The 25648-nt window shown below is 45.0% G+C and overlaps 1 protein-coding gene across 1 annotated transcript; it reads left to right on the top strand.

Moving 5' to 3' along the window:
• The first annotated feature begins 5536 nt into the window (after positions 1-5536).
• On the top strand, positions 5537-23158 carry DYNLT2B (dynein light chain Tctex-type 2B). The gene is made up of 5 exons (XM_040431084.1): positions 5537-6019; positions 13959-14092; positions 15293-15362; positions 19724-19787; positions 22994-23158. Exons 1-5 carry the CDS (start codon positions 5967-5969, stop codon positions 23039-23041), a joined length of 369 nt encoding a protein of 122 aa, XP_040287018.1. The 5' UTR covers positions 5537-5966; the 3' UTR covers positions 23042-23158.
• The last annotated feature ends 2490 nt before the right edge of the window (positions 23159-25648 follow it).

Genomic DNA, 25648 nt, shown 5'->3' on the forward strand with positions numbered 1-25648 from the left:
AAAATGGTCACCAATGCGACTTAGAATTTACAAATGGCGACAAGACTTTTTAGTCTTGTCGCCATTTGCGACTAGACCCGCCGCCGCAGCTCTGCTCAATACAGCGGCGGGCACAGCAGATGATAGTTCTCAGCAGCGCAGGAGGAGTCTCTCCCTCCCCCCTGTGCTGCTGCCCCCGCCGCTGCCAATAAGAAGAGGCAGGAGGAGGAGGGGAGGGGCTGTGGCCACTGCGCCACCAATGAAGAAAACTGACCTGTAATACAAATACAGGAGGCGGGTGCCGGAATCACATAGCCGGTACCCGACCTCTGTGACAGGGAGCTGCGATCAGCTGCAGTTGAGTTAACCCTTCAGGTGCAGTACCTGAGGGGTTAATTGTAGCTGATCGCAGCCCCCTGTCACAAAGGTCGGGTGCCGGCTATTTGATTCCGGCACCCGCCTCCTGTATTCGTATAAAAAACGTTGGTGGCACAGTGCGCCCCCCCCCCCCCCAGTATAATAAACATTGGTGGCACAGTGGGAAGTGCCAATGAGGGTTAAAAATAATAAAAGAAAATTAACTCACCTCCTCCAGTTCATCGCGTAGCTGCCGGTCTCCTGTTCTTACTTCTTTCTTCAGGACCTGTGGTGACGTCACTGAGCTCATCACATGGCCCATTACCATGGTGATGGATCATGTGATGAGCACAGTGATGTCACCACAGGTCCTTAAGAAAGAAGTAAGAACAGGAGACCGGCAGCTACGCGATCAACTGGAGGAGGTGAGTAAATTATTTTTTTATTTTTTAACCCTCATTGGCACTGCCCACTGCGCCACCAATGTTTATTATATTGGGGGGGGGGGCACACTGTGCCACCAATGTTTATTATATTGAGGGGGGGCGCACTGCGCCACCAATGTTTATTATACTGGGGTGATGGGGGGGCGCACTGCGCCACCAATGTTTATTATTTTGAGGGGGGCGCACTGCGCCACCAATGTTTATTATATTGAGGGGGCGCACTGCGCCACCAATGTTTATTATACTGGGGTGATGGGGGGCGCACTGCGCCACCAATGTTTATTATATTGGGGTGATGGGGGGGCGCACTGCGCCACCAATGTTTATTATACTGGGGTGATGGGGGGGCGCACTGCGCCACCAGTGTTTATTATATTGGGTCGATGGGGGGGCGCACTGCACCACCAATGTTTATTATACTGGGGTGATGGGGGGGCGCACTGCGCCACCAATGTTTATTATATTGGGGTGATGGGGGGGCGCACTGCGCCACCAATGTTTATTATACTGGGGTGTTGGGGGGGCGCACTGCGCCACCAATGTTTATTATATTGGGGTGATGGGGGGGCGCACTGCGCCACCAATGTTTATTATATTGACCTTCTACTAAGCATTCTGCATTAAAGAATGCTATTATTTTCCCTTATAACCATGTTATAAGGGAAAATAATACAGTGAATAGACTGTCTCCTAGCAACCATGCGTGAAAATCGCACCGCATCCGCACTTGCTTGCGATTTTCACAAAGCCCCATTAACTTCTATGGGGCCTGCGTTGCGTGAAAAACGCACAACAGAGCATGCTGCGATTTTCACGCAACGCACAAGTGATGTGTGAAAATCACCGCTCATGTGCACAGCCCCATAGAATTGAATGGGTCCGGATTTAGTGCGGGTGCATTCCGGTATTCTGAATGCCGGATCCGGCACTAATACATTCCTATGGGGAAAAATGCTGGATCCGGCATTCAGGCAAATCTTCATTTTTTTTTCGCCGGAGATAAAACCGTAGCATGCTGCGGTTTTATCTTTTGCCTGATCAGTCAAAATGACTGAACTGAAGACGTCCTGATGCAAACTGAACGGATTACTCTCCATTCAGAATGCATGGGGATATGCCTGATCAGTTTTTTTCCGGTATAGAGCCCCTGTGACGGAACTCAGTGCCGGAAAAGAAAAACGCTAGTGTGAAAGTACCCTAAAATATTACGTTTAAATCCCCCCTTTCCCAATTTTACATATAAAATATATAAACAATAAATAAATAAACATATTACATAGCGCTGTCCAAACTATTAAATTATTCAAAAATATCTCCTATGCGGTGAGCATTCGCCATTTTTTAGTCACCTTGTCACCCCAAAAAATAGCATAGGACTGTTCTATTATGGGCCGAATGTTTTATAAAATGCGAAATGCACGCAGCTTTTTTGGGTGTTTTTTTTTTTTTGCGCGGTATTGAGTATCGCAATACTTTTTTATGGTGACGAAAGCGAATCAAAATTTTGGTTTCAAAACAACCCTACGCCGATCTGATCGGCGTAGCGTTGTCACGATACCAAAATTTTGATTCAGTTTCGATTTGGCGACTAAAAATTTGATTTATTTTTTTTAGGCTGGAGCACTGCACAGGTTTTTTTTTGCCTTCCTCTGGATCAACTTGCAGGATGACAGGCCGAACTGGATGGACAGATGTCTTTTTTCAGCCCTATATACTATGATCCGTCCGCACCGCAAAAAAATAGATCAAGTTCTATTTTTTTGGCGGTGCGGAGGCACGGACAGAAACACCACGGAAGCACTCTGTAGTGCTTCCGTGGGGTTCCGATCCGTGCTTCCGTTCCGCATCTCCGTGATTGCGGGCCCATTCAAGTGTGGAGTGCACACGGGCCGGGAATGGGCACACAACGTTCGTGTGCAAGAGGCCTTTATGTGTGGATTCTGACGCAGATTTCACCCTAAGCATTGTAAAGGAAATCCTTAGTAGGACTTGATGGGCTGCAGAGTCAAAATACGTACCACATGTCAGACAAAAAACGGCTACATGTGAACAGCAGTCAGGATCGGATTTCCCCCAGCCACTATTGCTTGAAGACTCCATAAATTTTCCTGCAGCAGTCGGCGAAGGGGAAATGCAGTATACATGCCGGTCATTTATATCCTGTGTGTGGCCGACCATGTAATCTGCAAGAGCGGCTCATAAAGGGGGCTGGTGAAAAGCAGGGGGCTCTTTTTATGAAGTCCAGATGCACATGGACAGGGGTTGTCCTTGTGAGACCTTTTCCAGTCCACATGGCATAAACAGGATGGATAGGGCATTATATGGTTTTACAAGAAATGCAACTAAAAAAAACTTGATATTTTTAACTGCATAGTGTGACTGAGACCTAAGATATTCAGCGCAGCACTGCGCATCTGCCAAAGTGGTCTACATTTCAGGGTATTTTGCAGTCAGAAATCAGTGCAGAGTCCATGCCACAAAGCCATTAAATGAGATATCTGACCCCTGAAATGGCCCCCCATATGCCCGGGCACCTCACACACAATGTACTTGCCTGGCTCCCCGGCACCCACGTCGCTTCTGAAGCCTGCACGGCCGCCGCTGCATCTCCCTGTCGCGTGAAAAAAAATTTAGATTTGGGGGGGCAGCCAATGATGGGGATGAGCCTCCTTTGCATCGAGGGTGAGGCTAGGGAGGCTCGTCCCCGTCACCACCTGCCATTGGCTGTCCCCCCCCTCCCGAATGTTTTCATCTGCATGACAGCGGCGGCCATCAGAAGCATCGTGGGTGCTGAGGAGCCAGGCAAGTACATTGTGTGTGAGGGGCCCGGGCATATGGGGCCATTTCAGGGGTCGGATAACCCCTTTAATGGCTATGTGGCATGGAGCCTGAGCCAAATTCTGACTGCAAAAGACCCTAAAATGTTCCTTACACACAGAGCCTAGACACCGCACCAGATTTATCGCAGGGGCTGATGATAAACTTAATGCACAGGTATAGACTATCAGACGCACTATGCTGCAGCGTATCAGAGGGCCGTCATGGCTGTGATGCCAGTCAGTCGTTTTAGAGTACGGACCTGCCGACGGCTGCAGCGCATGCCAGCTCAGTGAGAGAGATCAGTCTGATGCTGCTCCCTGTCCCCGGACAATGATTGGCAGGTTTATTTCCTATGTCACTCATTGTCAAGAGGTGGAGGGCGGGGACAGGAAGCAGCATCTGACTCATCTCTCTCACAGAGCTGGCATGCGCCGCAGGCTTCGGCAGATCAGCGCTATAAAGTAATGATTGCCATCACAGCACCGACATACAGTTGAAATTAGCGGGTCTGCCTGTCCACTGAAGGCAGCATAGCACAAGCGGCAGGTTCCCTTTAATACCATCTATCGGTTGGTTTGTAAGCCATGCTCTCTTGGCAGACTTTAGCTTACTTGCTTAATAAGTATGTCTAAAATAACGTGCCCATATAAAAAAGCGGACAACCCCTTTAATGTACAGTGACGTACATGTATGTCATTTGCAGGCAGGGTATGGATGGAGCTGACTGTATTATACAGCTGACACTATCAGGGATGAACTTTCAGACAAAGGGAGGGGACTTCCTCTCTCCTCCAATCAGACCCCCCACGATGAAATCGCAAAGTTTGATCCCCTGGTACTTATACAAGATGGCCTCCAGTAACTTGTCCTAGAATATGAATAGGATGGTTGCATCCATTTGCAGAGCTGCTTGGGGGGTGAGCGAGGTCTCAGTATACACTGTGCATCTGTCAGACAGCATGATGGCATATAGAAAAAAAATCACTCCATCATAACTTTGCCCTACAATAGATGGTGATGATGTGATCCTGCCTATGATATGTTGTCATGGCTGAGCAGCCTGACAGGAACCTGGTGCTGGATCATGTCATTATTACCTACTGTAGAGGTAATAAGGGATCAGAAACCAACATTTACCCCAAAATAGTACCCATAAGAGCTACAGTTTGCCCAACAAAAAACAAGCTCTGTAGAATAAGGAGATTTTTTTTTCAAAGGTTTTTATTTTTTTAGTAGTAAAACAATATATATTTGCTATTGCAGTAATCGTACTAATCTGCAGAATTTGGCTGTCATGTCACTTAGTGCACAGTGAATGCTGTAAATACAAAACTCTAAAAACAATAGAGGAATTGCTTTTTTCCCCCAATACATGATCTGGTATTAAAGGGGTTGTCCGGGTTCAGAGCTGAACCCGGACAACCCTTATTTTCACCTCGGCAGCCCCCCCCCCGAGGCTCATGAATGACTCGTGAAGATGTAATTATCTCAGACAACCCCTTTAGGCCTCTTTCACACGACCGTATGGCTATTTCAGTGTTTTGCGGCCCATTTTTCACTGATCCGTTGTTCAGTTTTTTTGTTTCCGTTCTTCCGTATGGCATATACACTATACAGTAATTACACTGGGCACAACATTTTCAATAGATGGTTCCACAAAAACGACGGAAGACATATAGATGCATTTCCGTAAGTGTTCTGTTTTTTTTGCGGACCCATTGACTTGAATGGAGCCACGGAACGTGATTTACGGGCAATAATAGGACATGTTCTATCTTTCTTACGGAACGGAAAAATGGAAATGGAATGCATATGGAGTACATTCCGTTTTTTTGCGGAACCATTGAAATGAATGGTTCCGTATACAGACCGTAAAAAAACGGCCCGCAAAACGGGGGAAAATAAACGGTAGTGTGAAAGAGGCCTAATAATGTTAATAAAATCATGTGAATGTCCAAACTGGTAATCCACTAAATAATCCAGATGGCCTGGTAACAGAGGGACATTCACAAGGCGAGAAGGAGACATTCTCGGTTCAGAGTCGGAGGAAAAGACGCGCCTTCCAGCAGGGATCAGAGTCACGTTCACACACATGCCGGCCCAGCTGCGTCACCAGGTCTAGAAAGCCCACTCCGCTGCAGATCAATGGTGTCCCGCTCAGAACAAGCCAGTTCTGCAGAGAAGCCACACAGCTCCATCATGCCGGAGACCATCAGCTGGGACTACACCTCCGACCAGTTCTAAGCTGCAGGACACCGGAAGTGTTCCGTCCCCTGGAACCGGAAGCGACGAACTTAGCGATGGTTACCATGGTGATGGGCACGCTGCTGGGAGCCTAGTAGCGTATCAGGACCCGGGATCGTCATGGAGGAAAGCGGCGATAATTCCTACAGCATCAGGCCCAACTTCCAACACAAGTAAGTGCAGCCCATGGTGTCTGCCGGTGCATGCTGTCGGTGCAGGCGGGAGGAAGGGGCGCGTACTACTCCTGGGAATGGGGACTCTATCTATCTAATCACATCTATCTATCTATCTATCTATCTATCTATCTATCATGTACTATCTATCTATCTATCTATCTATCTATCTAATCACATCTATCTATCTATCTATCTATCTAATCACATCTATCTATTATCTATCTGTCTGTCTATCATGTACTATCTATCTATCTATCTATCTATCTATCTATCTATCTATCTATCTAATCACATCTATCTATTATCTATCTGTCTATCTATCTATCTATTATCTATCTATCTGTCTGTCTATCATGTACTATCTATCTATCTATCTATCTATCATGTACTATCTATCTATCTATCTATCTATCATGTACTATCTATCTATCTATCTATCTAATCACATCTATCTATTATCTATCTGTCTGTCTATCATGTACTATCTATCTATCTATCTATCTATCTATCTATCTATCTATCTATCTCCTTGTCCCACAATGGATATTGATCACCTATCCACAGTGATAACTGACTGCAGGAGGCCCCACCATGATCACTAGAATAGGCACACGATGATTTTGGGCATGCTGTGTAGAAGGGTGTTCATAAAAAAGAAAGGATTGCAGCGTGGCTCTGGGATTATGGGGTCACAGGAAACGTGTGAGTCCCATTCATTTCTATGGCTGCCGTGCTAACCACGATACATGTTGTGCCCCAAATTGCCGCACAGCCGTACCCTCTTGTCTCCTGTCGCTGTATGTGCATCTATACATATCCGCCATCAGTGCGCTCCCCTGATAAATACAGTGAACGCATAAGTCCGCTCTAGTAGCCAAACAAAGGGTACGATATTTTTCTGTGTTTTGGATTAATAACGGAGCCGACCTGTCCCCATACTATGTGGCCCTAAACATGTCAGCATAGTCTGACGGCGCCACTTCAAAGAGGTTTTCCAGGGATTTTTTTTATTATTATAATTTTTTAAGGAATGCAGGTTTGAAGGGGCAGTGTCAATGTCAGCGCGAATTGGTGGTGGCAATGTTCTGTTTTTATTTTAACTCTTTCTGACCCCTGTTCTTAATAAAAAATAAAAAATAAATCTTTCTGGAAAACCCCCTTTAATGTCAGCTGGACCGACAGATCATTTCTGCTCCCCTATAATCTCCTAGGTGTACTCCGGGCCTTAGGCCTCATGCACACCACCGTATGTATTTTGTGGTGTTTTTCTTTGCTTTCGTTGCGATATTTTTGGTACTTGGATGTGGCTTTTTTTCAGGCATGTTCCTATAGAATACTCCATAAAGAAGGAAATGCCTGAAAAAGGTGTGTGACCTAAAAACACAGGCAAAAAAAAAACTATTTCAGGTTGTTTTTTGCAATCCTAAAAAAGTACCACAAAAACAGACTGGGGGAAGTATGAAGTCCTGCATTTCAGAATTCTGGCTTCAAAAAGTTACCAAAATAGGGCTTTGTGACAGCAAGGATACTTTCACACTAGCGTTAATGTTTTCCGGTATTGAAATCCGTCATAGGGTCTCAATACCGAAAAAAAACGCTTCCGTTTTGTCTCTATTCATTGTCAATGGGGACAAAACGTAACTGAACAGAACGGAAAGCTCCAAAATGCATTCTGTTCCGTTCCCCTACCGGATAGCAAACCGCAGCATGCTGCAGTTTTCTTTTCATCATGGGATGCGGAGCAAGATGGATCCGGCATGACTCACAATGCAAGTCAATGGGAACGGATCCGTTTTCTGTGACACAATAGAAAACGGATCCGTCCCCCATTGACTTTCAATAGAGTTCATGACGGATCCGTCTTGCCTATGTAAAAGATAATGCAACTGGATCCATTCATAACGGATGCAGATGGTTGTATTATCAGTAACGGAAGCGTTTTCGCTGATCCCTGCCGTATCCAGCAAAAACGATAGTGTGAAAGTAGCCTTATTTGCACAAAAATATGTCACACTTTGCATTTTTACACCGCTCACTCCGGTTTTAAAAAGTGGATGAGAAAGTGGTCATTGTAAGCCCGTCAAAAAGATTTCAAGCCAGAGTTATAAACTGCAATGTTCTAGAAAGTGACCGTAAAAGAACGGTGTAGAAAGTGGAGTACTGTCTCAGAAGTGTTAAACTTAAAGGGTTGTCTCACTTCAGCAAATGGCATTTATCATGTAGACAATGCTAATACAAGGCACTTACTAATGTATTGTGATGGTCCATATTGTCTCCTTTGCTGGAGGGATTCATTTTTCCATCACATTATACACTGCTCGTTTCTATGGTTATGACCACCCTGTAATCCAGCAGCGGTGGTCGTGCTTGCACACTACAGGAAAAAGCACTAGCCTATGTGAGCTCCCACGGTGCTGGTCACCAGAGAAACCAACACTTTTTCCTATAGTGTGCAAATACGACCACCGCTGATTAATTGCAGGGTGGTCGTAACCATGGAAACCTGCTAGTCTGACAATGGCAGCACTTATTGGATAGCATCACACTGTGCAGGTACACCCCCAACTGGTAACACCCCTCTGTACCCTTACTGCACACGTCTAGTAATTCATTCATAACTTCTAGTAGAAATAATACAGGAATGGCACAACATAGAGCCATAAGAATAGATGCTCCAGAATTGCTATTACATGGGGGATACATGAAGCTATTAACCAGTGGTGACCGCTCCTCTTTACCAGTGATACTGGAGAATTTTTTGACAAGATTCCAAACAACAAAAGATTCTGGGAGTGAATAATGGTGAGACTGCTTATTTAATAACCCATTCCTTGCTGAAGAAAACAATAGCAGCACTCCAGATGATAAAAAGACCACATTTATTCACATGAACGATAGCAATGTTTCGACCCAATAAAATCATAAAGAACAAAGACCCCCCTCCTCTATTCTGTGTCCTTATATATTTTCTATTTGCTGTTAATTACTGGAACGTGTCCGGGTCTATTCCCACAACATGTGCTATCCGTATACGCAGCGGTCAGTGGATCAATGTACACAGCATGCATTATTCTTGCACAGTGTACGACCCGGACCCATTCATTGGAGTCTATGGGTGCATGCCAAGCGGAACGGCCGTCAGGTCATGGCAGCGATGATATACCGTATATACAGTAAAGGTATCCAAGTAACATTCTCTATACAGATCAGTAATACACCAGTCCAAAAAATAAATGTACTGAGCGCGGAAGAAGGAAATAGTGAATGATGATGAAGTCGCGTTAAAGAGCCGCTGTGCTCGGCCGCTGTGCTCATGTGTTACTTAGATTTTTTACCAAGTGAAGAACGATATGAAGGGTGTGAGAAATAATGACTTGGTGTTTCCTATACTGAGCACAGTTACGCCGCACTAAGGCTGCGTTCACACGGGCGAGATTTCCGCGCGGGTGCAATGCGGTAGGTGAACGCATTGCACCGCACTGAATCTGGACCCATTCATTTCAATGGGGCTGTTCAGATGAGCGGTGATTTTCACGCATCACTTATGCGTTGCGTGAAAATCGCAGCATGCTCTATATTCTGCGTTTTTCACGCAACGCAGGCCCCATAGAAGTGAATGGGGTTGCGTGAAAATCGCATGCATCCGCAAGCAAGTGCGGATGCGGTGCGATTTTCACGCACGGTTGCTAGGTGACAGTCTATACACTGTATTATTTTCCCTTATAACATGGTTATAAGGGAAAATAATAGCATTCCGAATACAGAATGCATAGTAGGTGATCAATTGAGGGTTAAAAAATAAAAAAAATTAACTCACCTTCTCCTCTTGTTCGCGTAGTTCTCCCGGTCTTCAGTTCTTTAAAAAGATGAACTATGGGCTAAAGGACCTTTGGTGACGTCAGATCACATGCTCCAATCACATGGTACATCACCGCGTGAAGACCGGGAGAACTACGCGAACAAGAGGAGAAGGTGAGTTAATTTTTTTTTATTTTTTAACCCTCAATTGATCACCTACTAAGCATTCTGTATTCAGAATGCTATTATTTTCCCTTATAACCATGTTATAAGGGAAAATAATAACATCTACACAACACCGAACCCAAACCTGAACTTCTGTGAAGAAGTTCGGGTCTGGGTACCACAGTCGGTTTTTTATCACGCGCGTACAAAACACATTGCACCCGCGCGATAAAAACTGAACATCGGAACGCAATCGCAGTCAAAACTGACTGCAATTGCATTCCTACTCGCGCGGGTTTGCCGCAACACACTGGGACGCATCCGGAACTAATCCGGACACGCTCGTGTGAACCCAGCCTAACACAACACCTATATTCTTACATTATGGAACCCGCACCTTTTAAATGTGAGCCACACATATGTGAACCAGCACAGGAATCTAGCTTGTCTTACTTTTGCTGGCTAACATGCCAAGCTTGCATAATACGTGTGAAAATAGTTTTACCATATGAGGGAACTGCATAAAGACCAGATACAAGAAAAAAAATCTTGCTAAAAAGTTCCTGCATCTTTTAGTCAGCAGGCAGGGTGCTGCTCCTGCAGTGCCAGACCTCCCTGACTGCTTCCTTAAAGGGAACCTGTCATCAGCTTTATGCTGACCTCACTGAGGGCAGTATAACGTAGTGACAGACGCACTGATTTCAGCGGTGTATCACTGATGAGCTAAAAGTAAGAGGTTGCTGAGAACCAGCATCACAATCATTGCAGCCCAGGCCTTGAAAAGAGTCAAATCTACCTGAGAAGAGTCCTGGTTATCCATAATCTCCTGCTCTCCGCCCATCTGCTGATGATTGGCAGTTCTCTCCTAGAGAGAAAGAGAGAGAACTAGGTAGAAGACTGTCAGTCATCAGCAGGTGAGCAGGGAGAGCAAGAATTCATGAATAACCAGGACTCTTCTCAGGTGGCCGGGACTCTTTTCCAGGCCCAGTCTGCAATGATTGTGATGTTGGTTCTCGGCAACCACATACTTTTAACTTATAAATGACAGACCGCTGAAATCAACTCACCTGTCTCTACTTTAGGCCGAATGCACACGGCCGTATTCCACGGCCGAGAGCGGTCCGTGGTATGCCGGGGTGGATTCCTGTTCAGAGCAGGAGCGCACGGAGTCATTGGTTGCTATGACGCCGTGCGCTTCATGCTGCCGCTGCACTAGAGTAATACACTCGTATAGTGTATTGCTGTACAGCAGCGGCGGCATGAAGCGCACGGCGTCATAGCAACCAATGACTCCGTGCGCTCCTGCTCTGAACAGGAATCCACCCCGGCATACCACGGACCGCTCTCGGCCGTGGAATACGGCCGTGTGCATTCGGCCTTATGCTGCCGTTTGTATGAGCAGCATAAAGTTGATGACAGGTTCCTTAATGATCTGTCAGGGAGCTCATACAGGGCTCTGCTGGATCAATGAGAGATATGCGTCTGCACACTTCTCTCTCACCCTGCCCGACACTGATCTGTGAGGAGAGGAGGCTGAACCATGGTTCAGCACAGGCAGCGCAGCAGAGGACTCCACCTCGAGCTGAAGGTCTCTGAACTGCAGTTACTGGGATGAAAGCTACCAATTGCAGCTTAAGGACCTTTGGTGATGTCACCAGTGAGCACGGCCAGACAGGAAGTGTGGGTGTTGCAGTGCTGTGGGTGTGCATGTAGCAGATCTGTGTTTGTTGAGTGCATGTAGCAGATCTGTGTGTGTGCATGTAGTAGAGCCGTGTTTGTTGTGTGCATGTAGTAGAGCCGTGTTTGTTGTGTGCATGTAGTAGTGCCGTGTTTGTTGTGTGCATGTAGTAGAGCCGTGTTTGTTGTGTGCATGTAGTAGTGCCGTGTTTGTTGTGTGCATGTAGTAGTGCCGTGTTTGTTGTGTGCATGTAGTAGTGCCGTGTTTGTTGTGTGCATGTAGTAGTGCCGTGTTTGTTGTGTGCATGTAGTAGAGCCGTGTTTGTTGTGTGCATGTAGTAGTGCCGTGTTTGTTGTGTGCATGTAGTAGTGCCGTGTTTGTTGTGTGCATGTAGTAGAGCCGTGTTTGTTGTGTGCATGTAGTAGAGCCGTGTTTGTTGTGTGCATGTAGTAGAGCCGTGTTTGTTGTATGCATGTAGTAAAGCTGTGTTTGTTGTATGCATGTAGTAGAGCCGTGTTTGTTGTGTGTATTAAGCAGACCTGTGTGTGTGTGTGCATATAGCAGAGAAATTATTTTTCTAAACCTAAAGTGCATCTTATAGTCTGGAAAATACAGTAATATTCTAGAGGCAAGTGCTGTGATTGATCACAATGCAGAGGTACCAGTCAAACCTAACCTCTGCCACGTAAGAGTACACTAGTAGTATTATAAATGGCACATTACAGAGCTTCTGCCCCGGCAGCCTGTGCGCTCAGCAGTGTCGTTCTCTGAAATGCTGTTTCGTTTGAGAGAAAATGAGTTGGGCGCGAGGAGAAGAATCCGCGATGTGGTTACCTTGCTGGGCTTGACTGACAGGTCTCTCCTTAGCGGCGTATAGGCAGACGTCTCTCAATCAGCAGGGCAGGAAGAAGCCACATACCCGACTATTGTCTCTGTGCCAGTTTTTCTTTTTAAACTGCAGCTTGTCATGCTGCCCCTGGTTTGGGAGGCATATCCACAGGATAGGTAATAAGTATCTGCCTGGTGGGGGTCTGACTGCGGATTACAAGAACAGGATCCTTTTCCATCATCTGAATGGAGCGACAGTGGAGCGTGCGCACTCTGATGACTGAGGGCTGTACTCACCTATCTCCGGCAGTTCTATAGAGAGTGAATGGAGCGACAGTGGAGCGTGCGCACTCTGATGACTGAAGGCTGTACTTACCTATCTCCGGCAGTTCTATAGAGAGTGAATGGAGCGACAGTGGAGCGTGCGCACTCTGATGACTGAGGGCTGTACTCACCTATCTCCGGCAGTTCTATAGAGAGTGAATGGAGCGACAGTGGAGCGTGCGCACTCTGATGACTGAGGGCTGTACTCACCTATCTCCGGCAGTTCTATAGAGAGTGAATGGAGCGACAGTGGAGCGTGCGCACTCTGATGACTGAGGGCTGTACTCACCTATCTCCAGCAGTTCTATAGAGAGTGAATGGAGCGACAGTGGAGCGTGCGCACTCTGATGACTGAGGGCTGTACTCACCTATCTCCGGCAGTTCTATAGAGAGTGAATGGAGCGACAGTGGAGCGTGCGCACTCTGATGACTGAGGGCTGTACTCACCTATCTCCGGCAGTTCTATAGAGAGTGAATGGAGCGACAGTGGAGCGTGCGCACTCTGATGACTGAGGGCTGTACTCACCTATCTCCGGCAGTTCTATAGAGAGTGAATGGAGCGACAGTGGAGCGTGCGCACTCTGATGACTGAGGGCTGTACTCGCCTATCTCCGGCAGTTCTATAGAGAGTGAATGGAGCGACAGTGGAGTGTGCGCACTCTGATGACTGAGGGCTGTACTCACCTATCTCCGGCAGTTCTATAGAGAGTGAATGGAGCGACAGTGGAGCGTGCGCACTCTGATGACTGAGGGCTGTACTCACCTATCTCCGGCAGTTCTATAGAGAGTGAATGGAGCGACAGTGGAGCATGCGCACTCTGATGACTGAGGGCTGTACTCACCCATCTCCGGCAGTTCTATAGAGAGTAAATGGAGCGACAGTGGAGCGTGCGCACTCTGATGACTGAGGGCTGTACTCACCTATCTCCGGCAGTTCCATAGAGAGTGAATGGCCTGCTGCTCCATTCATTCTGGAGAATGGTTACCCCCCTATTCTCATGATCAGAGGGGGGTCCCAGCTGATGGACCGGCACTCATCAGATACTTGTCCCCTTTTCTGTGGATAGGGGAGAACATTTGTATTGTGGGTAAATCCCTTTAGCAATAAAGTCCCATGTTCTCCTACATCTGTCTTCTCACCAGGTTTAGAGCGGCAGCAGTAAAGGACTGTATAAGATCTGTGCTGAAAGAAGAACTGAAAAGCAAACAGTATATACCTGAAGAAATTCCACCGCTGACGCGCTTCTTGTCTGAGACAATAAAAGACAAACTGAAAGGTAACATAATCAGCCCCCGAAACAGATATTGGTGGTATTCTGTTCAGTGACAACAGGAACTCAGGCCATCTTGTTTTTTATTAACTTACCTTTGCACTTTGTTAGTGTCAGAAGATGCTGACAAAATGGCACTTTGGGGCCCATTTGCTAAAGATCAATGTTTCACACACCGGCCATTAATAAAAAGCTCACTGGAAGAAGATCCAAGCAATTTATTAAGGCCTCTTTCACACGAGCGTGTCCGGATTAGGTCCGGATGCGTCCCGGGGCATTGCGGCAAACCCGCGCGAGTAGGTACGCAATTGCAGTCAGTTTGGACTGCAATTGCGTTCCGTTGTTCAGTTTTTATCACGCGGGTGCAACGCATTTTGCACGCGCGTGATAAAAAACTGACTGTGGTATCCAGACCCGAACTTCTTCACAGAAGTTCAGGTTTGGGTTCAAGGTTGTGTAGATTGTATTATTTTCCCTTATAACATGGTTATAAGGGAAAATAATAGCATTCTGAATACAGAATGCATAGTACAATAGGGCTGGAGGGGTTAAAAATATATATTTTTTAAACTCACCTTAATCCACTTGTTCGAGCAGGGTTTTCTTTAGCCTCTTGGCTATTAGTTTTCCATTGATAAACCTCCACATGGCGCTCCCTGCAGGGCACTTCTGGTGTGACATCACCTGGGCAGAAGCCTGACACTTCTCTCATTGCTCCATTCCCGCCGCGCTTTCCCTTCATCAGCAGCCGCTGCTGCTGTGTGTTCAGCGCGCGGGAGAAGGGGGTGTGAGAGGATCGGCCAATGGCACGGCAGCCTGTGGATACTGACAAATCAGCAGCCTCCTCTCTAATAAAGCTCTGTACTGTGAGGAGCTTTGTGATTGGATTGCTGTGCTGCCTGTGCCGTTCACAGCGCTCATGAATGGCAGTGAAATCACCGTGCGTATTCATACGCATCAGACGTTTTTTAGGGAGTAAAACTGCCTGTACGGGCCTCTATGACGCTTGTACAGGCGTTATTGCGACCTCTGATTGCAAAAATAACCAACACAACTGAAAAGAAAACCTGCAATATTTCTGTACATAAACCTGACATAACTACCAAATTCACAACCGGATTAGGCTACATTACAAAGAGAAACATTACTAAATATTCAGATGAATGTCACTTATTAATTGGTATTGTGCTTTTTTTTTTTTTTAAGAAATGGGTTTTGACAGATATAAAATGGTGGTGCAAGTTGTGATCGGCGAGCAAAGAGGAGAAGGAGTTAAGTAAGTACAGTAAATTGTATAGTTCACCATTAAAACAGCAACAAGCAGTACAAAAATAACTAAAACCGGTAATTCATGAAATATATGCCATCAAAAGTTTACTCTAAGAATATGGTTTCATTCAACCACAAAATCTAAAGGTTTACATTTATTGATATATGGGTAAAATCCTAAATGCTACCAGTCAGATAGGGGCAGGTCCCACCTCTGGTACCCCCAGGGCTTCCTGGGATAGGCATTGTATCCCTGTTGGCTCACACTGTCTGGTTCCTCTCGTTCTCTAAGAACGGGAAGTCCAACCTCTCCCGTTTCTTCTGCTGTCCTCACTGTCCATGGACTCCTTGGAACTGTCTTTCTGGAGAACTCGATGGATGACCAAGCAAAGATTACACCTTTCCCATGGCTTTAGAGTGATTCTCACTGAAGAGGCCTACACTTTGACAGTACTATATACAGATATTAGGGGCCATTTATCAAACTGATGTAAAGTAGAACTGACGTAGTTGCCCATAGCAACCTATCAGATTCCACCTTTCATTTTGGACAGCTCCTTTGGAAAATGAAAGGAGGAATCTGATTGGATGCTATGGGCAACTACCGTAAGCCAGTTCTACTTTTCACCAGTTTGATAAATGACCCCCATTGTTTTGAGTAGAGAGGTGAACTTTTATTATCTATCAAATCCTTCCTACACTTCACTCAGTACTAAGAAAAGATGTCATAATCATGAATATTGCGGTTCAGTCGCTCCACCTCAGCTATATAAGAGATATACAAAGGGGCTGTTCCTTGCTACATAAAGATGCTTAGACTTTAGCAATGGTGGCCATCCCTGCCTTGTCTATAGGCACTGTAACTGGCCTGTGGTCTTGTTCATTTATGTAGCTTCTAAATAGTAAATTCTAATGGGCAATCATTTTAAAGGGATTCTGTCAGCCGGATTTACCCTACAGAGCTATTCATATGTGCCCACCAGACTCCTTGTTTGGTATTAAATGATCCCACTCTTACTGCTCTGTGTGTCTTTTATTCGTCAAAAAAGCGATTTTATTGCTATGTACATTACCTTAATAAGGAGCCCAAGGGGTTGTCCCACGATCCGTTGGAGCTCGGCCGCGCCCATCGTTCCGGAGCCCAGCACCGCCTACCAGTTAATTTATTCACCGCACTTGCCCTAATGTCATTCCTTCCAAGCGCTGTAATCTCGCGCAGGCGCAGTGTACACAGTAGTCTGCGCCCGTGCGGACTACGGGCACAGGCTTCGTCGATCCAACTGTGCATGCGCCGGCTCCCTGCGCCGAATCCTAAGGTCATTTCCGGTGCCAGCTAAGTGCGCACGGAGACGGCGCATGCGCAGTTGGATCGACGAAGCCTGTGCCAGTAGTCCTCATGGGCGCAGACTACTGTGTACACTGCGCCTGCGCTAGATTGTGGCACTTGGAAGGAATGACATCAGGGCATATGCGGTGAATAAATTAACTGGTTGGCGGTGCTGGGCTCTGGAACGATGGGCGCGGCCGAGCTCCAACGGATCGTGGGACAACCCCTTGGTCTCCTTATTAAGGTAATGTACATAGCAATAAAATCGCTTTTTTGACGAATAAAAGACACACAGAGCAGTAAGGCCTCTTTCACACGAGCGTGTCCGGATAAGGTCCGGATGCGTTGCGGCAAACCCGAGTAGGTACCCAATTGCAGTCAGTTTTGACTGCGATTGCGTTCCGTTGTTCAGTTTTTATCGCGCGCGTGCAATGTGTTTTGCACGTGCATGATAAAAAACTGACTGTGGTACCCAGACCCGGACTTCTTCACAGAAGTTCGGGTTTGGGTTAGTTGTTGTGTAGATTTTATTATTTTCCCTTATAACATGGTTATAAGGGAAAATAATAGCATTCTGAATACAAAATGCTTAGTACAATAGCGCTGGAGGGGTTAAAAAAAGAATAATAATAATAATTTAACTCGCCTTAATCCACTTGTTCGCGCAGCCGGCATCTCTTCTGTCTTGTTCTGTGAGGAATAGGACCTTTGATGACGTCACTGCGTTCATCACATGGTCCGTCACATGATCCATCACCATGGTGGATTAAGGTGAGTTAAATTATATATATATATATTTTTTTATTTTTTTTCCCCTTATAACCATGTTATAAGGGAAAATAATAAAGATCGGGTTCCCATCCCGATCGTCTCCTAGCAACCGTGCGTGAAAATCGCACCGCATCCGCACTTGCTTGCGATTTTCACGCAGCCCCATTCACTTCTATGGGGCCTGCTTTGCGTGAAAAACGCACAAAATGGAGCTTGCTGCGATTTTCACACAACGCACAAGTGATGTGTGAAAATCACCGCTCATGTGCACAGCCCCATAGAAGTGAATGGGTCTGGATTCAGTGCTGGTGCAATGCGTTCAACTCACGCATCGCATCCGCGCGGAATACTCGCCCGTGTGAAAGGGGCCTAAACCTTCAGTTTTTTATCACGCGCGTGAAAAACGCATTGCACCCGCGCGGAAAAAACTGAACAACGCAGACAAAACTGACTGAACTTGTTTGCAAAATAGTGCGAGTTTCACGGACCTAATCCGTCACGCTCGTGTGAAAGGGGCCTAAGGGTGGGATCATTTAATACAAAACAAGGAGACTGATGGGCACATATGAATATCTCTGTAGGGTAAATCCTGCTGACAGAATCCCTTTAGGCTGGTTTCACATGGGCGTTGTGGGAAAATGTGCGGGTGCGTTGTGGGAACACCCGCAATTTTTCCCCGCGAGTGCAAAACATTGTAATGCGTTTTGCACTCGCGTGAGAAAAATCGCGCATGTTTGGTACCCAAACCCGAACTTCTTCACAGAAGTTCGGACTTGGGATCGGTGTTCTGTAGATTGTATTATTTCCCCTTATAACATAGTTATAAAGGAAAATACCGGTAATAGCATTCTGAATACAGAATGCATAGTAAACTAGCGCTGGAGGGGTTAAAAAAAGAAATAAAATAATTTAACTCACCTTAGTCCACTTGATCGCGTAGCCCGGCATCTCTCCTTTGCTGAACAGGACCTGTGGTGAGCATTAATTACAGGTAAAGGACCTTTGGTGACGTCACTCCGGTCATCACATGATCCATCACCATGGTAAAAGATCATGTGATGGATCATGTGATGACCTGAGTGACGTCACCAAATAATAAAAAAAGGCTTTTAAAAAATATATAAAAATTCAAACCACCCCCTTTTGCCAGAATAAAAATAAATGAACAATCAAAAAAATAAAGAATATACTGAATTGTGTATTTAATAATGGATAAAAATCTGTTACTAACTGCCAATGACAATCTAATGATTACTTGTTATAGTCACATAGGGTGACTTATAAAAAGTAAAAAAATCTAATAAAAAAAAGTTTTAAAAATAAAAAAATATAAAACTTCAAATGCCCCAAAAAATGTAAATAAAAGTAAATAGCCCAAAAATAGAACAAGGCATCGTCATGTCCCAAAATGCCCATACAATTTAAATACAAAAATATTCATTCCATACAGCGAACGGTGTAATGTAAGAAAAATCCAAATGTCTGATTCAACATTTTTTTGGTCGCTTCACATCCCACAAAAATTTAATAGAAAGTGATCAAAAAGTCAGTCAAACTCCAAAATGGTATCAATAAAAACTACAGATAGTCCTACAAAAAATGAGCCCTTATACAGCTCCGTAGACATAACTATAAAAAAAGTTTTGGGGGGTCAGAATAGAAAAAATGAATCTTTTCCACAGTTGTTTTTTTTAGTATTAAAACACAAAAAAAAAGCTATATAAAATGTGGTATCATTGTAATTATACTGACCCAGAAAATGACGGTAACAGGTCAGTTTTAACTCGTAGGGAACACCGTAAAAACTTTTTTCCAGCTTTCTGCTACATTGTGTGCAACAGTAAATGGTGCGTTAGAAAGTCCCACAAACAACAATCTCTTATACAGGTACGTGTTCGGAAAAATAAAAAAGTTATGGCTCTGGGAAGGCAGGGAGTGAAAAGCTAAAACGCAAAAACAGAAAATGGCCCAGTCCTGAAAGGGTTAGGAACTATCTTCAATGTAAAGAAGAACAAGGAGTCCTGGACGTTATTATATGGTCCCCACAGAGCCCTGATCATCAAGTCTGTCTAGGATTACATCAAAAACGATCTGCGAGTGTACGTGGAGGCTGTTTTGTAGGGTGGTCACATCAAGGATTTGTTTCTCTTTTGTTCATTCACTTTGTAATAAACTATTAGCTTTCTTCATACGGCAGCATGTTTCCATATCCTATACAGTAGCTGTGTGATTGGTCGTGCAGTGTAACATGACATGTATTCTGTTTTCAGGATGGCTGCTAGATGCTTCTGGGATGCAGATACGGATAACTATGCTGAAGATATCTTCATGAATGTAAGAGAAGTTTCTTATAGTTGACCCCAGTCATCACTTTGTACGGAACTTGTTCCTCACAACCTTTGATCAACTTATTTTTAAACTTTTGTATGATTTTTTTGTGAATGTGTCCCTAATGCTTTAATAACACTTTTTGTAATGTACTTTATTCATGTATTTTGTATTTTTATTCCACTTTTTCCTCCCTAAAGCGCACCTTTCCCTGTGCGCTTAAAATCCACTTCTCTGTACACCGCTGACTGCTCAGCGGTGTACGGAGAACACATTTTATGAATGGGGCCGCAGCCGCAGTGCGTACGGGCAGGAGCGCACATTGCTGCTGCTGCCCGTGCCCCCCGGAGGCTTACTAACTCCTGGCATAGCACATGGGTACTTCTGCTTCTGCCTGCTTTGCTAAGCTAAGAGTCCTGCATGTCAACTCTTATCTTAGCGAAGCAGGAGCCCGCTCCGCTAATCCTGGCATAGCACATGGGTGCAGAGTACCCACGTGCAATGCCAGGAGTTAGTAAACCTTGGCGGGGCACGGGCAGGAGCAGCAATATAGTACGCACTGCTGCTGCGGCCCCATTCACAAAATGTTTTCTCCGTACTCCGTACACCGCTGAGCAGTGTGGATTTTAAGCGCACAGGGAAAGGTGCGTTTTAGGGAGGAAAAAGTGGAATAAAAATACAAAATACATTAATGAAGTACATTACAAAAAGTGTTATTAGGGCATTAGGGACACATTCACAAAAACTCATACAAAAGTTTAGTTACCATAAGCAGTCTCTTTAAAAAGAATTGAGTATAGATTTTAATAAAGCCTTAGTTTGGTTGGTGTTTCCTAAGCAGGGTTCAGTTCATGGTTCTCAAGAAGAAGATAACAGTTGTGTTATTTACCCATGTGACTAGTTCCCTGGCTGTGTCTTCTTCTACACCGGCGCTGGTGAAAGCATCCAGGACCTGCGCAGATTATGCTAACTCTTTCCGTGCATGAGCTAAATGCTATCAGCACCTGCACAGGAGGGCAGGCACCCAGAGAAGCATCTTTGTAGGTAAGGCCTCATGCACACGACCGTTGTTTTGGTCCGCATCCGAGCCGCCGTTTTTGCGGCTCAGATGCGGACCCATTCACTTCAATGGGGCCGCAAAAGATGCATGTCCGTTTTGCGGACAAGAATAGGCATGTCTACAATGGGCCGCCCGTTCCGTTCCGCAAATTGCGGAAGGCACACAGGCGGCTTCCGTTTTTTGCGGACCGCAAAAAACAGCACGGTCGTGTGCATGTAGCCTTAATCACATGCCTGCATGGCCTAACAGATTACGTGTCTGTTTCATACTCACAGCACACTACACCGCATTACGTAAGTTGTACATTGTACTATGTCATCGATCAAAGTCCTTGCGGGACTACTTTTATGGAAAAAATTTGCAACTTAAAAAAATCGACATTTATTCAAGAAAAAAATATCTTTAATGGAAAAATCCCACATATTTGGTATTGCTGCAAAACGTACATCTAAATTGTATCAGAATAGCACATGTGAAAGTACCCTTAGGCATTTTTTATTTATTTTTTGCTTGTAAAAAAAGAAAAATTGCAGAAACAGACATTTCTCACTGCTTTTTGCAAGCGTTTATGGTGCTCTTTTTACAATTTATTGGATTTCTAAGATGGGTTTTTCTATTGGTCTTATAGAGACTGCTATTGGAAAGACACCATGCCTAAAGCATGCTGCAGCTTTAAAAAATAAAGCCACTGACGCCAAAAAAGGCACCAAAAGGTGAAAAAAACACATTTGTCAGAATTTTATCAATGTTTCTACTCTAGTTTTCTGATGTAGAAAAGTCACAAATTTTAGCACAAGTCCTGTTTTGTGCAAAACAGTGCAACTCTTCCTCCTTTTCCACAAAGTGAGCGGGCCAGGACCTACCCTACGGATTTAATAATACTTCACCAGAAAACTGGCGTAAATGACACCAGAAATCTAGGCAAGCTCCTGACGCGCCAAGATTTGTTTTCATAATTTTTGCACATCTGAGCAGCAGATGTTTTATTACTACTAGTGTAAGGCCCCTTTCACACGGGCGAGATTTCCGTGCGGGTGCAATGCGTGAGGTGAACGCATTGCACCCGCACTGAATCCTGACCGATTCATTTCTATGGGGCTGTGCACATGAGCGGTGATTTTCACGCATCACTTGTGCGTAGCGTGAAAATCACAGCATGCTCTATATTCTGCGTTTTTCACGCAACGCAGGCCCCATGGAAGTGAATGGGCCCGCGTGAAAATCGCAAGCATCCGCAAGCAAGTGCGGATGCGGTGCTATTTTCACGCATGGTTGCTAGGTGACGATCGGGCTGGGGACCCGATCTGTATTATTTTCCCTTATAACATGGTTATAAGGGAAAATAATAGCATTCTGAATACAGAATGCAAAGTAAAATAGTGATGGAGGGGTTAAAAATAAAAAATAAATAACTCATGAGTCCACTTGATCGCGTAGTTGCGGATCTCTGTCTTCTTCTGTAATGTTGAGCTGCCAGCTAAGGACCTGTGGTGACGTCACATCACATGATCCAATCACATGGTCCCTCACCATGGTGATGAACCATGTGATTGGACCATGTGATGAGCACAGTGACATCATCAAAGGTCCTATTCCTGTGCACAGCAAAGAAGATGCCGGCTGCGTGATCAAGTGGATTAAGGTGAGTTAAATTATTATTATTTTTTTTTTAACCCCTCCAGCCCTATTGTACTAAGCATTCTGTATTAAGAATGCTATTATTTTCCCTTATAACCATGTTATAAGGGAAAATAATGCAATCTACAGAATACCTAACCCGAACTTCTGTGAAGAAGTTCGGGTTTGGGTACCAAACATGCCGATTTTTCTCACGCGCGTGCAAAACGCATTACAATGTTTTGCACTCGCGCGGAAAAATCACGCATGTTCCCGCAACGCACCCGCACCTTTTCCCGCAACGCCCGTGTGAAACCAGCCTAAGAATAAATTCCCCCATTGTTTGTTGTGTTTCATTTTTTCCCATAAAACACAAAAAAAAGCTGAGAAAGATGCAGAGTGATGCGGTGTTTTCCATAAGCGCGCTGCATGTGAAAGCACTGCTTTGGTTTTATCTTTAGTACAGTTTAGACGTGGAGATTATGAGCTGATTATACCGGATAGTCATTCACTAACTTTACGTTGTTATTTACAGGAATATCTGTTTTGTGTCGCTGCTGCATTTGGATGTTTCTACTACTAAGAAGACCTAAGATCTACATTTCATATTGACAGATATTCCAAGATCCAGATTGATATTCCATTGTAAATATTTTTATTATATTTGTGAAAATACATAATTAAATATTTTCGACATGTATTTATATGTATGTTATTGTCAGTCTTCAGATGACACAGATTACGATGCTTGTCTGCTATTTAAAGGGGCTGTCCGGCCTGGGAGCTGACGACTACACACAGGCGCTACTGCAGAACAGCTGATCGGGGGGTGTGGGGAGTTAGACCACCAATGATCAGATATCTGGATGCCGGTCCACCATTATGGAGGAGAAGTATCGGAAGTACACAGCTCTGTCCATTTCTGCAGTGCTGCTCCAAATAACCAGCTCCATCCACTACACACAGGCGCTACTGCAGAACGGCTGATCGGGGGGGGGGGGGGGGGGGTGGGATCCGTCATAGGATCTCAATAGCGGGGGAAAACGAAGTCAATGGTGATGGCTACAAAAGAAAACTTACAATGGTTTTAGAAATGGATTTATCATTGCTATTTTAGAGATAATACCACCGGATCTGTTCATAACGGATGCAGGCGGTTTTATTATCATGACAGAAGCCTTTTTGCTGATCCTTGACGGAAAGTCCTGTAGCCTTACCTGCAGAATGCATTGCACTTTGTGAAGACAAGTCCTCTTTAATATCTCAGACAACCCCTTTAAGACCCGCAAGTATAAAAAGAAAAGTAGAGAAAAGCTGTGGTTCCTATCTGTGCCAACTCATCAGCTGATGGCTCTATCATTACAATCTAGCTTTGTATTACTCATTTTTCTGTGGGCTCTTTTTACGTACACATTTTTTTTCTTTCAAACGCCACAAAAGGGAAATTGTCAGCACAGAATAATTAGGCCTTACGCAAACGACCATATGTATTTTGCATTGCGCAAATTCGGGATCTGCAAAATACTGACACCATCCGTGTTGCATCCACATTTTTTTGCCGTCCCATTAACTTCTCATTCATCCGTTTGTGTGAATGTAGCTGTATCCACATGCTGCAGGAAAAACCTTACACCATAACTTGACTTGTGTTGCGGATTTTCAGTCTGCCACACGGTCATTTTTGCAGCGCAATGCAAAGCTGAAAGCACTGGAAGACCCTCTGCGACCCAGCAACACAAAAAACAGCCCATTTCAGGTTTTTGCAGCAGTGAATGTCATGGAAATCTGCTACAGAACTTGTGTGATGGAAATTCAGCAACTGATTCGCTGCATGGGACTATGCTCTCATTAGATCAGAAGCGTGCTGCTTCCGCACAGCCTGCCAGCGTAAAAGTGTTAAAATATTCATTAGGGCTCATGCACGCGGCCGTAAGTGTTTTGTGGTCTGCAAATTCTGAACTAACAGGATAAATCAGGGTGAAAAGTAAACGTTCACGATTGTCATTAATTCTCAGCCTGGTAACGAACGTTAAAATAAAACAAAAAAAAAAAACGAACTTTATTGTGGATTTTCAGTACCAGTGTGGAAAACTACTGACTGTTAGGCCTCTTGCATACGACCGTGTGCTTGCCGTGCCCGTGCTGTGGACCGCAAATTTGTGGTCCGCAATGCACAGGCACCGACGGTGGGGCAGCCGCATGCGGATCGCAGACCCAACAAGTTCTATATTTTTTCTTTTTGCGGAACGAAACACCACAGAAGCACTCCGTAGTGCTTCCGTTCCATTCCGCACCGCATCTCCGGATTTGCGGACCCATTCAAGTGATGCGGAATGCACACGGCTGGTGACCCGTGTATTGCGGAACCACCAAATGCAGTCTGCAGCACGGTCAGCACACGGTGGTGTGCCACAGGCCTTAGTGTATCCTTACACCTTATGGGGAGCAATAGGATTGAGGGGAATATTTATAGACCTACCTCTGATTAACTATTGCACCCTAGCCTGCATTTGACGCTTTAGGTGGGCTGTTTTGCCCCAGATTTTAGTGTCGAATCCGCAATAAAGTGAGTTTTTGTTTTATTTTAACGTTTGCTACCAGGCTGAGAATTCTGAACCGCAGAACACGGATGCATGTTGGCACTGGCCGAGTGCATGTTGCCATTTGTTTTTGCTTTTTTTTTTTTACTCCTGCAGAAATGTCCTATCCTTGTCCGCCAAATGGACAAGTTCTATATTTTTTTTTTTTTTTTACGAGCCCGCGGAACAGACTTGCCGGAGTGGACGGCATCCGATCTGCAAGAAACTCCATTTGGATGCGGACCAAAACTACAGCTGTGTGCATGAGCCGTTAAATAGTACATTTCACACTGAAGACACTGCTACTCCACTTTTCTTTGCACCAGATTTGAGATCTCCTGCCCTCCGAGTAGTTACCGCTATAATCTTACAAATCTGTGTTTTCGTTTATTAATCTTACTTTCTATCTTTGAGGCCTATACCTGTAAAGTTGGCACAATGGTTATGACACCAAATTATTTGGTACAGCTCATGGCATCTCTGGCTTATTTTGCTAGGGGAAGCTATGGGCAGCCAGACATTTTCCCAGCCAGAAATATAGGGCCACATTTATTAAGACCGGCGTTCCAGACGCCGGTCTTAATAAACCTCTGCACTGGCAGTGGATGCAC

This window comes from Bufo bufo, chromosome 4 (genome assembly GCF_905171765.1).
Source record: "Bufo bufo chromosome 4, aBufBuf1.1, whole genome shotgun sequence".
Classification (NCBI taxonomy): domain Eukaryota; kingdom Metazoa; phylum Chordata; class Amphibia; order Anura; family Bufonidae; genus Bufo; species Bufo bufo.